Source organism: Diachasma alloeum, unplaced genomic scaffold, assembly GCF_001412515.2.
Source record: "Diachasma alloeum isolate Michigan unplaced genomic scaffold, Dall2.0 Dall_scaffold_00211, whole genome shotgun sequence".
Lineage (NCBI taxonomy): Eukaryota > Metazoa > Arthropoda > Insecta > Hymenoptera > Braconidae > Diachasma > Diachasma alloeum.
The window spans coordinates 2,138,713-2,154,872 of record NW_021680376.1 but is presented as its reverse complement, the minus strand read 5'-3'; the positions used below and the strand labels follow the sequence as shown (position 1 = coordinate 2,154,872).

Genomic DNA, 16,160 nt, shown 5'->3' with positions numbered 1-16,160 from the left:
ATAATCGCGAAAAACGAAAGTGCCAAAAAAAATTAATTTAATTCATATTTTATAGGCTGTGGGAGAAGGAAAAATGCAATTCTGAGCCTTGCATCTGCCTATAGGGAACCCAAATTTCACGTCCAACCACTAAACGAATATCAACGACTAAATGATTCACCTGGCACAATTAAATCCAAATCATGTGTCGCCAGAGTAGCTGCATTTCGCTTCTCACAGATTCCCTCATGCAATTTCGTCTGCAGTTGAATGAACCTCTTGAAGTTCTCGTCAGTGAAATTGAGATTACGAACAATGCAGCAGACGATGTGAGGTCTCACTGACTTCACGTTCTCCAGGATCTTGATGACCCTGCTGTCATCAGACACCCTGAAGACAGTCAGCTGATGCGTGAGTGCCTCGACCTCTTGGGCGGAATGTTCACTCTCTGAGGTTTTACTCCCTTTTTTATCCTTCTTGCCCTTCCCGGACTGGCCGGAGGAGCTCTCTGACTTGGCGCCATGTTGCTTGACGTAATCAAGGACTTGTTTCGTTCTGCACTGGTCCACGAGCTTGTGGAGCCTCTTGTCGTGAAGTTTATTTCCTTTTAGATTTAGTTCTTTCAGCTTTAGGCAATCTGCCAACTCTCTAGGTACATCTGGAGAGAGAAATAAAGAAGGCAAGGATTTTTATTTTTTGATGGAAGTTGGGCTTGAAAATGAAAGAATTTTTTGATTGAATTTTAATGGAACTTTGATAGAATTTTTATAGAGTTCCAGAAGAAATTGAATAGAATTTATTGAGGAAAACTGCATTAGCACTAGCATTTTCGATTAAATTTTGTCATTTGTCACCCATTATCAAAAAAAAATTGAATTTTTTTGAAATCTATTGGAACTTTGTAAGAATTCTATTGGTGTTCTATTACAATTCTATCTGTTTTTTGCGTCAATTCTTTTGAAGATTATACGGCTTCACCGAGACATTTTGTTGAGAGACATTGGATGGAAACAATTCAATGGATTTTAATTTTCATATAGAAATACTTGGGATCTTCAACAGAATTGACGCAAGAAACAAACAGAAGTTTTTTAATTAATTTGTTTTTCAGAAGCTGTATAATCTTGAATAAAATAACGCAAAAAATTAATAGAATTTTCATTAGAGTTCTAACAGAACTCCAATGGAATTCCTACAGAGTTCCAAAATAAATTCAGAATTTCTCCACCAAAAAACAAAAAAAAATTTGTTTAAATTAATTTACGGAAATTAATTCAAGTGTTTTTAAATTAATTTAAAAAACCCTAATTCAAGTGTTTTTGAATTAATTGTTGTTCTTTCAGAAGCTATATAATCTTGAATAAAATAACCCCAAAAATAAAGATAATTTTCCAATAGAATTGTAATAGAACTACGATAGAACTCTTATAGAATTCCAAAATGAATTCAACGCAAACAATTTCTCGACAAAAACAGTAGCTTTTAAATTAATTTTAATCTGTTCTCCCCCATCACCCAAAAACCCTGAGTTCCCCACCTGCAATGCAATTATCAGCCAAGTCGAGTAGCTTCAACGAAGGCAGGACCTTGATTCCCCCAGGGATCTCCGTGATCCTGTTCCCATTGACCCTGATCTCAGCGAGATGCACGAGCTCAGCATAGCAGACGTCCGGGAACACCTCGAACTGATTATTGGAGAGGTCCAGAGCCGCCAGCTTGACATTCATCCTCTGACAGGGCAGATGGTCGAGCATGTTAGACCCAAAGTTGATGGTCATGAGTTGAGGGAAGTTGGAGAGCTCCTCTGGGACGTCCTTCAGCTGATTCCTGGAGCAGTCGATGACCTTCAGCTTCGTCAGGGCCTTGATCTCCTCCGGAATGCTGGAGATCCTGTTGGAGTGGAGGACAAGGGTCGTCAGGTTCTCCAGCCTCGAGATGTCCTGGGGGATCGTCTCCAGGGAGGTCTGGCTGATGTTCAGGTAGTTCAGCCCCTGGAGGTGGAAGATATTGTTGTCCAGGCCCTTTTCAGCTATTCTCTGGGACACTTTGGCCCCTGAGAGCACCAATTCGTGTCTGTTCTCCTTCCATATCTGGGACACTTCGGTCCAGGCTGTGGCTGTGTCCATCGTGGACACTCGATCACTCGTTCAATCTAACAATCGCCCTGATTAATTATCAGGTGTGTCTGGGGGGCTGGGAGGTTATCACACCGGCACGTTGTGTTTTCATCCAACACATAAGCACTAGACAAACTCACGACAAACTGCTGCTGCCACCTGCCGGTAACCAGGAATTCGGGATGGGCTATGTTTTAAAAAACATCGATTATCGAAGAATCGATGTTTTTCAAAAACATCGAATAATATGTCAAATAATAAATAATCGAATAATATCGTATAGTAAACATCGAACATGCAATCATTGTTAAAAATTTAAGTTGAAAAAAAAATTTTTTTCAAATTAATTGGACTTGTTCACTTATCATTTATAACATAGTGCATACTGTAAAAAATCATTACTTCCGATTGTGGATAAATTATTATTTTATTTATTCTCAATCAATCAACATTATTTATTCGATAAAAAAAATGAAAAATTTTGTTAGCTTGGTCAGAAACATCGATTTTGGAAAAAATAATCGAAAATCGATTAATCGGCCTTTGAAAACATCGAATGAAAAACATCGATGTTCGGGCAGAAACATCGGTTTTCGATTAATCGACAAACATCGCCCATTCGTACCAGGAATTCGAGAAAGTGATGTTTTTTGGTTTGAAGGGAGTTCTGGTCTATTTGTCAACATGGTCAGGGGGAAGGAGTGTGAATTTTGAGGGAATGAGTGAAGTTGTTTGGGATTGTCGAAAAGAATTCGCTTATTTGGAAGAGGTTTTTAGGGTTTTGAGATGTGAAAGGGTCAGTCGTCAGTGGTGAGTCCGTGGATTCTAACCTTAATTTTTTTATAATTAAAAAAGAAGACGAGTAAATAAGTGTGAATATTCTCTTTCTGATCTGGAAAACGGTTTGATTCAGATTTTTTTTTAGTTCAGTTGATCATTGTTTTGAATTTCATGAATGGATTATTGAATGTATGAAAGAATTTCGTAGGAAAAACTTGTGTGTTCGCTAGACAATTCTTTTGGATTTCTATTGAACTTCTTGTTACCTTTTGACCGATTCTGTTGAAATGTTCCGTAGAAAATTTCAATATAATTCGATTTTTCTATACAACTAATTTTTTTCAGATATTTTCTATCAAATTCCGCGGCTCAAATTTTCTAAGTCTTTTTCATTCTATTTTTCTTCTCTTTTCACCAAGAAAATCAAATAAAAAACGGGGAAAATTTGAGGCGAGGAAATTGTATAGAAAATATCTCAATAGAATAAGTTATATAGAAAAATCGAATTCTTTTGACTTTTTCTATTGAATTGTTCAGGAGAAAATATTCAATAGAATCGGCCAAAAAGTAATAAAAAATTCAATAGAAAATATTCTATGGAAAAAGCCAACAGAATTCCATTTTTCTTTACAACGTATTCTATTGAGATATTGTCTAATAGAATCTCGAATTTTCGGCTCGAATTTCCCAAGTTTTTTTGTTTCATATTCTTAATGAAAACAAAATCAAAATAAAACAAAAAAATTTAAAATAAAATTTTATACGAGGGAATTCGATAGAAATGACCTCAATAGCCTGAATTGCATAGAAAAATTGAATTCTATTGCCTCTTTCTCCAGAACATTTTTCCTGAACAGTTCAATAAAACCCACCAAAAGCAGGTAAAAACTTCCCCACAAAAGAAATAGAAACCCCTCTACCGAATGGGTCCCGACCTACCCCTCCCCCACTGCCCTCCACCTCAGACCAAGAATTTCGTTTTCCAGATAAAAATCCCGACCCTCGCTATCAAAAATTCTCCCTGAATGCCTGACAATGCCGGGAGCAAGACGAAACCCCTCGAGAAATGGCCCGGGGCGGCTGCTGAACGTCCCCTCCCCCACGTCCCCCTCGCCGTCACCCCCCCAGAGCGATGACAAGAAGCAGGACTCCCCAAACGGTAGACTCCTGGCCCCCAAGCACGTGCCCATCCCAGCAGTCCCAGTGGACGATCAGCTGACCTTCGAGGCCCTCTCACTGGGCATCTCCATCCTGGCAGCTTGCCTCCAACTCCTGAACCTGTACAGAACAGTCTGGTGGCTGCCCCAGTCGTACAACGACTACAGCATGAATTTCTACCTCATCGACCCCTACCTCCTCGCCTTCATCTTCACGATGGTGGCCAGAAGGTTCGTCTACGCACTGCTAAGACGATTTATCGACGCTGTCAGCCCCGCCAGATGGCTGCCAACCACCCAGAGAACGATGAGGATCATCCTCCTTATTTTCGTCGTGCTGATCCTCCTGTGGTGCCTCTACTACATGAGCGAGAGACACAACTCTATGAAAGTTTTCTATCTCTGCTACCCCAGCATTTCCGTCTACTTCCTCATGTTCGGGGTGAGCATTGGACCCTTCTTCGACATCTCGACAGCTCCACTTTACGTCAAGGAGGACAGGAAGACGAAATTCCTGCTGGATAAACCGCTGCACAACTGCTCGCTCAATGCCCCTGCCATCAGGGCTGAGGTCTCCAGTCTGCGCTCGGATTTCAACAGGAGGCTGAAGAGAGCACTGTTCGCTTCCTCAGGGAGCGCCTATGTCTGCGGAATTGCTCCGGTTATCTTTGTCCCCCAACACCTGCACTTCAATTTCACGTGGGTCGTGCAGCATATTGTGCTCTTTTGGCTGGGAAGGGTCAGCGCACATTTCGCACAGGCGTATCCTGTCAGGTGATTTTTGTAGCTCGTGTGAAGAAAATTTCATTGGAAAACGGAATGTAGAATGACTGTTTTTGTATTAGAAATGCAACTTTTTGGTGAATTTCTTCGTGTGCGAAAACCTCGCTGTTATAAAAATCTAAATTGACTTGTGGTGATGAAAATTTGGTGGTCGAAATTGAACTTCAAAATTAGGGATGACAAGGGTCAAAATAAGGGTCATAAGGGTCAGAATAGGGGTCACAAGGGTCCTAATAAGGGTCACAAGGGATCACGAGGGACTTGTGGTGATGAAAATTTGGTAGTCGAAATTGAGACTTCAAAATTAAGGATGACAAGGGTTTTAATGAGGGTCAGATTAAAGGTGCAAATGAGGGCCATGAGATTTAAAGTAAGGGTCAAAATAAGGGTATAAATATATCTCTCTATATTATAAAAATTTTAATTGACTTCTGCTGATGAAAATTTGGTAGTCGAAATTGAGACTTAAAATTAAGGGTTACAAGGGTCAGAGTAAGGGTCCAAATAAGGGTCATGGTGTCAAAATAAGGGTCTCAATAGATCTCTCTACATTATAAAAATCCAAATCGACTCCTGGTAATGAAAATTTGGGTCACAAGGGTCAGATTAAGGGTTCAAATAAAGGTCCAGGGGACCAGGGGTCTAAATAAGGGCCATAAGGGTCAGAATAAGGGTCACGAGGTTCAAAAAAACTAATAAAACGTTCAATAGAAATTCAATAAAATTGTTTCGCAAATTCACGTTTTTCTATTAAATTTTTTCGTGCGTGCAATTCAAAAAATTATTTTCATCTCCTTGTTGAGAATGAATTTAACGAACTACATACAATTTATCTGAATGTAGTTCGTTGAATAAATGGTAAAATGTGAATGATGAATTACAACTTCTCAAAACTAAAATAGATCGTTTTAGAAGATGTTCCAATGGAATTGCTCTTCGATTCGGTTCGCTGTGTGTGAAATTAATTCCTGAATGTTTTGGAAATGTAGATATTGCGATGTTCTGCATCGAGCGGCACTGCACCTGGGAAAATGGGCGAAAGTCGAGGGGAAGAATGTTCACATACCGTCGCAGCTGTGGAGTGACTCTGTTCTGTGGCCCCACGGATCTCTCGTGAAGTATAACAAGGAGTTGTACAGGTCTGAGGGACTGTGCACTGCGGCAGAACCAGGAAACTCAAGTCATTACAGGTTTTATGTGAGTTCGAGGTCTTTAAATCATGAAAAGAACGAAAATTGTTATCAAATATTTGAATGAACAATCTTATCAACACGTTTTGTTCTTATTTCACTCTCCAATATTTTATTCAAGCCCCGGATTATCTTTCAAATATGATCTAGATCCTTTTTTGCCAGTTTTTTAATCTGGTAATTTCCCGGGCCTTAATTAATCAATTTTTTTTACCAAAAATTTGTATTTATAAATTGTTATTGTTGTGTTGAGAAAGAGAGGCTCGTGTTAGTGTAAAATAGTCATTATAACACCAATTCATCATCTTCAACTACTCGAGTTATCAATTAGTCTTAATTACATTTTTTAAAACGAATTTACAGGCATTATTCAGCAATCCAACAATGCTGATATGCTCCCTCCTGAGTCTTCAATTAGTTCTCGTAGCAGTGCAATTACTCATACTATTAAGAACCGTCGAGTGGTACCAGGTACTCTCAATGACACTGCTACTCGTTACCAATTACTACACTCTCTTCAAACTAGCGAGGGACTACCTCATATGCTGGAAAGTTTACCGAGCTGAACGAATTGTACAGGAGAGAGCACAGGCTGCCATAAACGTAACTCAATAGTCATGTACCTTGTCACTTGAATAATTAATACGTAAGAAGAGCTGTTTTTCTTTTCTCTTGTGATAAATGATAAAATGTGATTGATGAATTACGACTTCTCATAGTTCTCATTTACTACCAAAAAATAAACTGTAATTAAACATATTGATTGTGATTAAAAATCAACCCAAGTGATGGGAATTAATAATATTATTTGGAATAAGTTCGTCTTACATTAGACTGTATAAAAAAGTAATCGTGATACGTTTCTTGATCTGTTGAAAAAAATAAATTAGTTGATTAATAACGAGATTCTCCAATTTGTAAATATGGGTGGATAAAAATTTCTCTAGATTCGATAACAGTTTCTAATTAATTCTTAAAGTTAGTTTTCTCTTTTTCTCATGATATGAAAAGGCAGTGGGGTAATTTACAAGTGAGTTTTCTTATTTACGATTGGGTAACGCACGAAAAAAATGATTATAAAGTTTCAAATTTTATTTTTTTAGAATATTGAGGTATTCTATATAGAAAAAGATATTTGGTAGAAAATGATCTGATGAAGAATCATTGAAAACTAACAGATTTACGATTATTTTATTCGGCATTGCATTCAATTTTTATTCATAGAAATCCCTCAGTATGAGATGAAAGAAGCTTTGGGAAATTACTGGAGAAATTTCTACTATAAAATTTGTCATATATTCAGAGTTTTCTTTACTATTCAACATTTCTATTCATTTGAAGAAGTAATAATAGAGTAGTTCAGCCGAATTTCCTCGTAAAAGTGCAACTTTCTACTGAATTTCTTGATGCATGTGGAAATAGATAAACAGAATCTGTCAATCGATCTGCAACATTTATATACAATCCGAAAAATAATTCTCATCTGCGTAATAAGAATGAATAACTGCAATTAAAAATATTGATTGTGATTAAAAATCAACTCCAGTGATTGCAATTAATAATATTATTTGGAATAAGTTCGTCTTACATTAGACTGTATAAAAAAGTAATCGTGATACGTTTCTTGATCTGTTGAAAAAAATAAATTAGTTGATTAATAACGAGATTCTCCAATTTGTAAATATGGGTGGATAAAAATTTCTCTAGATTCGATAACAGTTTCTAATAAATTCTTAAAGTTAGTTTTCTCTTTTTCTCCTGATATGAAAAGGTATTGGGTTATTTTACAAATGAGTTTTCTTATTTACAATTGATTAACGCATGAAGAAATTCATTATAAAGTTTCAAATTTCAATTTTTTTTAGAATATTGAGGTATTCTAAATAAAAAATATTTGATGGAAAATGGTCTGATGAAAAATAACTGAAAACCAACAGATTTACGATTATTTTATACGACTTATTGTCCGAAAGATGCTTTTGAAAAAATAACTCGAGAAATTTCTACTATAAAATTGTCATATGTCCCCTGTTTTCTTTACTGTTCTCTTCAATTTCATTTCATTTCTATTCATTTCTATTCAATTTCAAAAAATAATAATAAAATAGCTGAGTAGAATGTCCTCGTAAAAATGCAACTTTCTACTGAATTTCTCCATGCGTACGAAAATAGATAAATAAAATCTGTCAATCGATATGAAACATTTATATACAATCCGAAAAAATAATTCTCATCCGCGTAATGAGAATGAGTTCAGCGAACGACGTTCAGAGAAATAGTCATATTTTTGGGGAGACGTTGGGCCAGACCATCGGCGACGTTTTGGGCTAATTCATGCCACACGTATTTTCCTTTGATGGGGACCTCCTCGAGGGGAGGACGGAATGATACGAGCAGGGTGAAACAGAGGCCGTCACCACCACCTCCTCCACTGAATTCTACGGACAGAAGGCCATGGGGTCGATGTTGAGCCACTCCATCGCCGAAGACTTCCTAAAAAATAAAAAGGGGAGGGCAAAATAATTAAATGACTTTTTTGTTCTCTCATTAGCTCGCCAATCAATTGAACTGTAAATACTCACGACCATGAATTTGTGCAACGTCGAGTGGAGATTCCTGTTGGGATTTATCTCACACACTGGGAGGTGGAGGGACGTTTTCTCTGATAACAGTACGTGCATTCGGTTCCTAGAATTTATTACACAATTTATAATATCTTTAAGGATATCCAAGTGTCTTTTACAGTTTGGCACAGACGACACTGTAAATTCAACCATTTTTAGTTATCAAATTGTAAATTAAATTGCGTGGGAAAATTTTTTTAATAATTTAATCATTTTGGCAGTTTCAAGAATCTATTAAGAATGAGATACGATTGGAGTTATTATTTTAGTTGGTAAAGAAAGTTATAGACACCAATGAACAGTGATTTATTGAAGAAGAGAGAAAAATTCCATTTGCATCAACTGGTGTTACGACAGAGTGAATTCTTAAGCCGCAAGTTAAGAAACTCACAATTTTAAAATGTTGATATCTCCGTTATAATAATAAAATGGGATTAAAAATCCCTTGACTGAGATTTCGGATGGTTAAAAAAACAATAAAAATGCATAAATTATAGTAATGTCTTAATATTTCACTGAAATGTCGGCAATTAAAAGAATAGATACAATGGAAATGGCATCGATCCTATGCTCGTTTTGCAACCAACTGTCAACTGGTATCGGACTAAACGGATGAAAAAATCATTCATGTTTGAGACTTTCAAATTCGAACCAAACAAATTCATTTTTGGCAATTTTCAAAACTAGCGATTTTGTTGGCCCAAACAAGACTTGTTTGACAACGTGTTTTTCTCTCAGCGTAGGGATACACCTTACATATTACAAAACAAGTGAAAATTGAGGACCTACGTAGCTTTTCTCTTGATGCAAACAATGAGCCTGAGAAAGAGTTTCTCCCTGGATTTGTCCGCTGGCAAAATGGGACTGTGCCAAGGTGGATTAACGCCCTTTCTGTAGTCCCGTCCCCTCTGAATGAGTGGCAGGATGTCGGCCGATCTCAGGGACAGATCCTCCACGTTCTTCACCCAACTTGCCTGGAGGGACTCTGCATTGGCCTGGTCTGGGGTCTTGAGAGTTCCCCCAGTGACTTCCCCGGTCATGACGAACCTGAACCAGGAACCACTGGCGCACTCCACCATTATCAGTGACTTGGGCTCCATCGAGAGCCCGGTCTCCTCGAGGACCTCTCGTTTCACTGCGTCGTAGAGGTTCTCGTTTGGCTCCACTCTTCCCGCTGGGAGGTACCACTTGCCAGCGCAGGAGGCTTTCGCCTCCTGGATCATGAGGACTTCCTCGTGCTCGTTTATCAGAACTGCTGCCACTATGTATGTCACGGTTTTCTGACAGATTGGGACGTAGTTGGAACTCGCCGTTGGTTGAATACCTCGAGCCTCTGTGTAAAACACGTAGGAGAGAGTGGAGCAAAATGACGCCATTCAAGCAAAAAAAAATTTTTCACCATTTTTTGCTTCCGAATGGAAACTTTATAATCGCGCGATTTTTCGATTCTCCAGTTTTACTAGGCAGTGACTTGGAGTGTCATGGAAAGTCGAGATATGATGTTTTTAGGGAATGTCTGGGTGTACGTCCGTATGTGCGTACAAAATTCTGGCAATTTTTTTTATAAATTTTCACAGAAAAAGGACGATTGTACCTCTAATCACTACCGCACAATTCATTATACCATTTGATTACGGCACAATTTAATTAGTACAGCACATTTCATCACAACAATAATTCATCATCATATTTCCATCATCACAATTTGAATTCAATGCATCGTTCATATGACGATCAAAAATTGCGGCTTACTATGAGCCATTCCACGCAAATACTCAACGATATCGGCATCTTCACTCCACTCCATAACGACTGTAAAAAGCCGGGCATCATAATCGATGTACTTCTTCCTTTTAGGACGTATCATCAATCGACCAGCATTGTATTGTTCCAAAACTTCCGTAATGAATTGTCCATATGATGAAAAATGCTATAATCAATTGTCCCCGTAATGACTTTTTGTAATGAAATGTGCCGTAACATTACACGACTGTAATGAATAGAGGTGATACCAAAAAGGACCAGTGAAAATAAAAATCTGAAATTTTGGCTCATAATTGGTATTGTTTGGGAGCACACAGCGATTCCGAAGAAAAAGAAAAAATTACGTTTTGTTATTTTTATTCGTCAGAAAGAGGCTTTAGAAGAATACAATCTTCAAACTGTCCCCATTGATTTGGGTTTCCCTTCACACATGCAGAATATAAAGATGTTTTCGTAAATAATTGATATGGTTTTGTACCTTCAAAATTTAATTTTATTAAGGCTTCTTATACGACTTTCTCATCATTCAAGTTCTAAAAAATTTTTTTCAATGCTTCATGTATGCGTAAACTCGTCGGGCCGACGAATGAATTCCCATAAATAATAAAACATTTTCCACGTACCAATCGCCTCATTCTGCTCAACAAGAGTGAAATCACAGAGCTCATCGCTGTCAGCAAGGCTCAAACCTCCCAGAACTTGTTTAATTTTCTGTTCAATAACGTCCGGCATTTTTCACAACTTCAATGAACAATTTGAACGCTCAACGAAAACGACGAAGAGGAAAATAATCGAACGAGTTTCAACGACTTCCGTAACGAAATACCAATACCGAGTTAATTACACGTATCATAACTGTTTCACCGGTGGATGCCTGGCTCGTAACGTCATAGAGTGAGCACGTTGCCTCGCCTTCACATTGCACCTAAACCACGTATACCGAGCGGTGGAGATAATATTCACAGCGCGTTCGAGGGACTTTTTCCTCCTAGCTCGGCGCAACAACAACCGAGACAAGTCCACCTGCATTCTGGGTCATTGAGGTAGTTTGGGTGGTGGTGGATGTGTTGTGCTTTCATGATCTTCAGTGCGGGTTTTCACCGCGAACTGCAGCGTGACGACTACTGGCGGGATTTCCACGGACGAAAAAATTTAATAGGAAAAACCTATCGAATTCGTTAGAAAATTCAATAATAGTATATTTCGTAACGAGTGCAAAAAAGTGTTTTTTTGGCGAGTGGGAGGTTTATATCACGAGCCGAAGGCGAGTGATATAATCCCACGACCAAAAAAACATTTTTTCACGAGTTACGAACAATATTTTTCATCACAATGTGGCGGAAATTGGACTTTTAGGCACGCGGAGCGTGCCGAAAAGTTCACTTTTCGCCACAGCATGATGAAAAGAGTTGTTATCGGCCTTGCGGTAAAAAAAACCATTGAATCTACGTTATCCAGGGAGATGCCCTCATTCGCTTCCTTTAAGCAAGAACTGCGGAGATGGATGCGTGATCTTGAAGTATCTTCCTAATTCAGTTGGCCATCTGCTCGTGTCTTGTAATTTCTTCAACTCACTTGCTTACTCTCTAGCCTCTTTTCTTTATTTTTTGCTTCATCTCTTGCTGTGCTTTATTTTGCTGCTTCTTATGTACATATGTTATTTTCCATGTAATCACTTTGTTTAATATCCTAAACAATAAACATCTAATCTAATCGATTGACATCACGTGGTATAAGCTACAGGGTTTTCAACTGATAATTTTTTGATAATTTTCTCTGGTAGTTGCTATATAAAAAACAAAACATCATGCAGTCGAATTAACCCCTCGTCAAACTGACAGATTGAATTCAATTGTGGTAATCCGAGGATTTCTATTCGAAATGAGTGTTAATTATACAATTTTCGTTTCTCAATTGTGAGTTTCGTCTCATGGTTCAATTATATTGCCCGACATTGGGATTGGAAAAATAATCCCCCGAATACCACACGAGAGCTTCAAAATTAATTGGACATTTTCCTGAAGGTTCCCTGCATACAAACGAAGTCGTCAAGTTTTTCAGGAAAAATCACTCGCACTCGTGATTTTTTAACCTGAAAAACTTGACTCCTTCGTTTGTTTGCAACGAACCTATCAGAAAATACCCGATAATTTTGAAGCTCTTGTGGTATTACAAGTGAATAAATTTGAATTCTACCGCCTCGCCCTGGTCGATACAGTAGCAATCCAGTTATCCCACCTCGTAACTAATCATTTCCTTGACTCCCATGATGTCAGTGACACTCGCGTGCATCCGTCGTGTGTTGATCGCTCCTCTCCGGTCGCCGGTGGGTGAGTACCGCTGAATCATCTCATTCTTCCACATCGTCGCCCCCATGCCCAGTGGCAGCCACTTCCCCGATTGGTGGGGGCAAGGGAAACAAGTGTGCTCTTCTCTCCTCCGCTGTCACATGAAGCAACAACGTGGTGGTGGAACGATGTGGATGGACCAGCCCTGAGGTGCGGAATTGACAATTTGATTAAATCGACAGTTTTCCGGGGCTCAGAATTTGGGAGATGAAAAACAACACAATGATCGGTGCCCATCAGTGAGTGGATTCACTTGTTGTGTGCGCGTGTATGTGTGCGTGCGTGTTGTGTGTGTGTGTTGTTTTACTGGAGACGCTTTAAAGTCCCTTCCACACGCGTGGGATAGCACTGTATTGGTCAGTGGTAAAATGGCGGCGGCATTGACTGTCGAACAGGAGCAAGTAAGTACAACAGTCATTATTAGCTCTATTTAATCCATTTTGACGTTTAAAATCGTCACGGAGACGTCGACAAGATCGTGACAAATTCGTTGCATGCATGGCTCGTAGCACAGATCACCTGTAAATCAATTGAGAAACATTTTAAATTGCGATTTTATGCAGTTGTCCAGCATGGAACGACAACTTCCATAAACAATTAAAATAGTGGAGTGATAAAACAGGATGAGTCAACTCCGAATTTCGCTGAATATCTCTGAACCCAAGCGAGACAGCGAAAATTTCGTCGATATCTTTTTTGCAGAGGAGAATCAGAGCTACAAAGTTCTCCTCGCGAAGATTTTTGTATCTCCGACGGATTTCGAGATAATCAGGGAAAAGTGATGGAATAAACTTCTGTTCTGTTTTACCACTCGACTGAAATGCTCATTGCGCTCTTATCAGTCGTGACAGAGTGCATCCTTCATCCTCTTCGTGGGAATCAATAATTGCACGTCAATGTTTCGCGTTTGTATTTAATTTGTCGGGGGTTTAAATTCGTGTTGATCCTCATTTATAATTTATTTCGTGTCGGTTTGCACGTTTAATTGTCCTCTGATGACACGGGGAGACGAGACTCGCTGGGTGTTGAATAGTCGGGAAAATAGGAAGGGAATTATAAATAACGAAATTGATTCTTCTCTTCGGGAAGAGCATCTCACGCATAAACGGGTTTTACCTCGAATTTCTCGGGACGGAGGGTGGGGTACCGGAAGTTATTGATGGGTGAGGGGGGTGGACAGAGCTCCATAAAACCTATTCTAACGTTTGAAATCGTCATGAAGTCGTCGATAAGATCGTAAAAAATTCGTCGCATGCATAGCTCGGAGCACAGATCACCTGTAAATCAATTGAGAAACATTTTAAATTGCGATTTTATGCAGTTGTCCAGCATGGAACGACAACTTCCATAAACAATTAAAATAGTGGAGTGATAAAACAGGATGAGTCAACTCCGAATTTCGCTGAATATCTCTGAACCCAAGCGAGACAGCGAAAATTTCGTCGATATCTTTTTTGCAGAGGAGAATCAGAGCTACAAAGTTCTCCTCGCGAAGATTTTTGTATCTCCGACGGATTTCGAGATAATCAGGGAAAAGTGATGGAATAAACTTCTGTTCTGTTTTACCACTCGACTGAAATGCTCATTACGCTCTTATCAGTCGTGACAGAGTGCATCCTTCATCCTCTTCGTGGGAATCAATAATTGCACGTCAATGTTTCGCGTTTGTATTTAATTTGTCGGGGGTTTAAATTCGTGTTGATCCTCATTTATAATTTATTTCGTGTCGGTTTGCACGTTTAATTGTCCTCTGATGACACGGGGAGACGAGACGCGCTGGGTATTGAATAGTCGGGAAAATAGGAAGGGAATTATAAATAACGAAATTGATTCTTCTCTTCGGGAAGAGCATCTCACGCATAAACGGGTTTTACCTCGAATTTCTCGGGACGGAGGGTGGGGTACCGGAAGTTATTGACTGGCGAGGGGGGTGGACAGAGGAAGGGGCTTCGAGCCACCGGAAGCAATGCCAGTGCTCCAAGCATGTATTTAAAAAGAGGAAAAAAAACATCTTAAATAGACACTCATGCGGGGGGCGATCGGGGGAGCTGCAGGTCTTACCGGAAGAGAACATCATCAATCTTGAGAGTATGTGGGAATTACTTTCCCCTGAGTTCCTGGGAATCTGCGGTATTCATGTGTCGTCAGAAATTTTTACAGGGAAACGTCATCCAATCGGGAATTTGTGGGTTTCTACCGGGGGTTCCAGGTAGGGACATGATAGTCATTCATTCATAGTCGGGGTCTGAGTTCATTTTCTGGCGAGAGGAGATCGGTTAATTGCGGTGGGAGAGTTGAAAATTATCGTGAATGAAAATCAATTCAAATTTGTTATTTCATTCACGTTTGATGGTCCTGTTGAATATTTTATTTTATTTTGTTTTAAAATATTTCTGATGAGGATTTTTTTATTATTGATTATGAATGGTGAGGAGGGGAAAGGCCGAGATTTTTTTCGCGTGAGAAAATTCCCGAAGATGATTGAAAATTCATTGAAGTATGAAAATTCGAAATGCAAAGGCCTTTCACTCCACTATTCGCATTAATTTCAGGCCCTTCTCTGTAATTTTTCCATACGTCATAACCGCTTCTTTAAAGAACCATAAAATTAATTTAAGCCGGCGTTTAAACAATTTAAAACAACTGATTGTCCTCCCTTCCCCCCTTATCCGATTATTTTTTGAATATCGACTCCTACTCTTTCCAAACCCAAGAAAATAACGAGAATTTATTAATGAATAAAAAAAATTAAATTATAACATAAAATTAAATAAACAATAACAAATAAAGAAATAATAATAATAGTAATATTGTTTTAAATTTTTAATTTAAAAAAATTCTCATTTTTTATTGTTTTCCAATTTTTTTTATAAAATTAAATTATAGCATTATTATTATCATTAATTTATTTATTTCTTATTTAATTTATTTTGTTTTTTTCTTCGGTTTCAGTTACGGAAATAATATTCATTCATTGTCTGACTAGAGTTGTCAATTATGATGAATCAAATTCAATTCAAATGATTTATTTTATTCACATTTGATGTTCCTGTTGAATATAAAATATTTCTAATGAGGATTTTTTTATTTTTGATTATGAATGATTATGAATGATGATAGGGGAAATGCCAAGAGACTTTTTCCGCCTGAAAAATCAAATAAAATTTCCGAATATGATTGAAAGTTCATTGAAGTATGAAAATTCGAAATGCAAAGGTCTATCACTCCACTATTTTCATTTATCTCAGGCCCTTCCCTGTAATTTTTCCACACGCCATAACCACTTCTTTAAAAAATCCTAAAATTAATTTAAGAATCCCACATGCGACTCCTCCACCGGATCATTTTGTAATCCGTTAAGACCGGATTACCGGCGTTTAAGCAGTTTAAACGAACCGATTACCCCCCCCCCCCCCCC

At 38.4% G+C, this 16,160-nt stretch overlaps 4 protein-coding genes across 5 annotated transcripts in view; 2 read left to right on the top strand and 2 right to left on the bottom strand.

The window, feature by feature from the left end:
• Positions 1-160: 160 nt before the first annotated feature.
• LOC107036753 (leucine-rich repeat-containing protein 47) lies at positions 161-2,226 on the bottom strand (the record flags this gene model as incomplete). Its single annotated transcript, XM_015254896.1, is given in 2 exon segments — positions 161-637; positions 1,517-2,226. Coding segments are annotated over 2 exon segments (1,066 nt in total), but the record flags the coding sequence as incomplete, so codon positions are not given.
• A 502-nt stretch (positions 2,227-2,728) lies between these two features.
• On the top strand, positions 2,729-6,712 carry LOC107036854 (transmembrane protein 39A). 2 transcript variants are annotated; one of them, XM_015255071.1, is made up of 4 exons: positions 2,729-2,906; positions 3,863-4,807; positions 5,806-6,013; positions 6,370-6,712. In XM_015255071.1, the coding sequence occupies exons 2-4, from the start codon at positions 3,912-3,914 to the stop codon at positions 6,619-6,621; spliced, it is 1,356 nt and encodes a 451-aa protein (XP_015110557.1). In that variant the 5' UTR covers positions 2,729-2,906; positions 3,863-3,911; the 3' UTR covers positions 6,622-6,712. The 2 variants fall into 2 exon arrangements, with proteins under 2 accessions (XP_015110557.1, XP_015110558.1); XM_015255072.1 differs by lacking the exon at positions 2,729-2,906 and adding an exon at positions 2,915-2,998.
• A 371-nt stretch (positions 6,713-7,083) lies between these two features.
• Positions 7,084-11,422, bottom strand: LOC107036855 (8-oxo-dGDP phosphatase NUDT18). The gene is made up of 4 exons (XM_015255073.1): positions 11,018-11,422; positions 9,420-9,963; positions 8,589-8,694; positions 7,084-8,499 (listed from the first exon to the last, which is right to left on the bottom strand). Exons 1-4 carry the CDS (start codon positions 11,124-11,126, stop codon positions 8,260-8,262), a joined length of 999 nt encoding a protein of 332 aa, XP_015110559.1. The 5' UTR covers positions 11,127-11,422; the 3' UTR covers positions 7,084-8,259.
• A 1,298-nt stretch (positions 11,423-12,720) lies between these two features.
• LOC107036843 (tyrosine-protein phosphatase non-receptor type 9) overlaps positions 12,721-16,160 on the top strand; it is a 15,884-nt gene continuing 12,444 nt past the window's right edge. Inside the window, exon 1 of the mRNA XM_015255054.1 lies at positions 12,721-13,143. Within this exon, the coding sequence (XP_015110540.1) occupies positions 13,111-13,143 (33 nt within the window). The 5' untranslated portion in view covers positions 12,721-13,110. The remainder of the gene's footprint in view (positions 13,144-16,160) is intronic.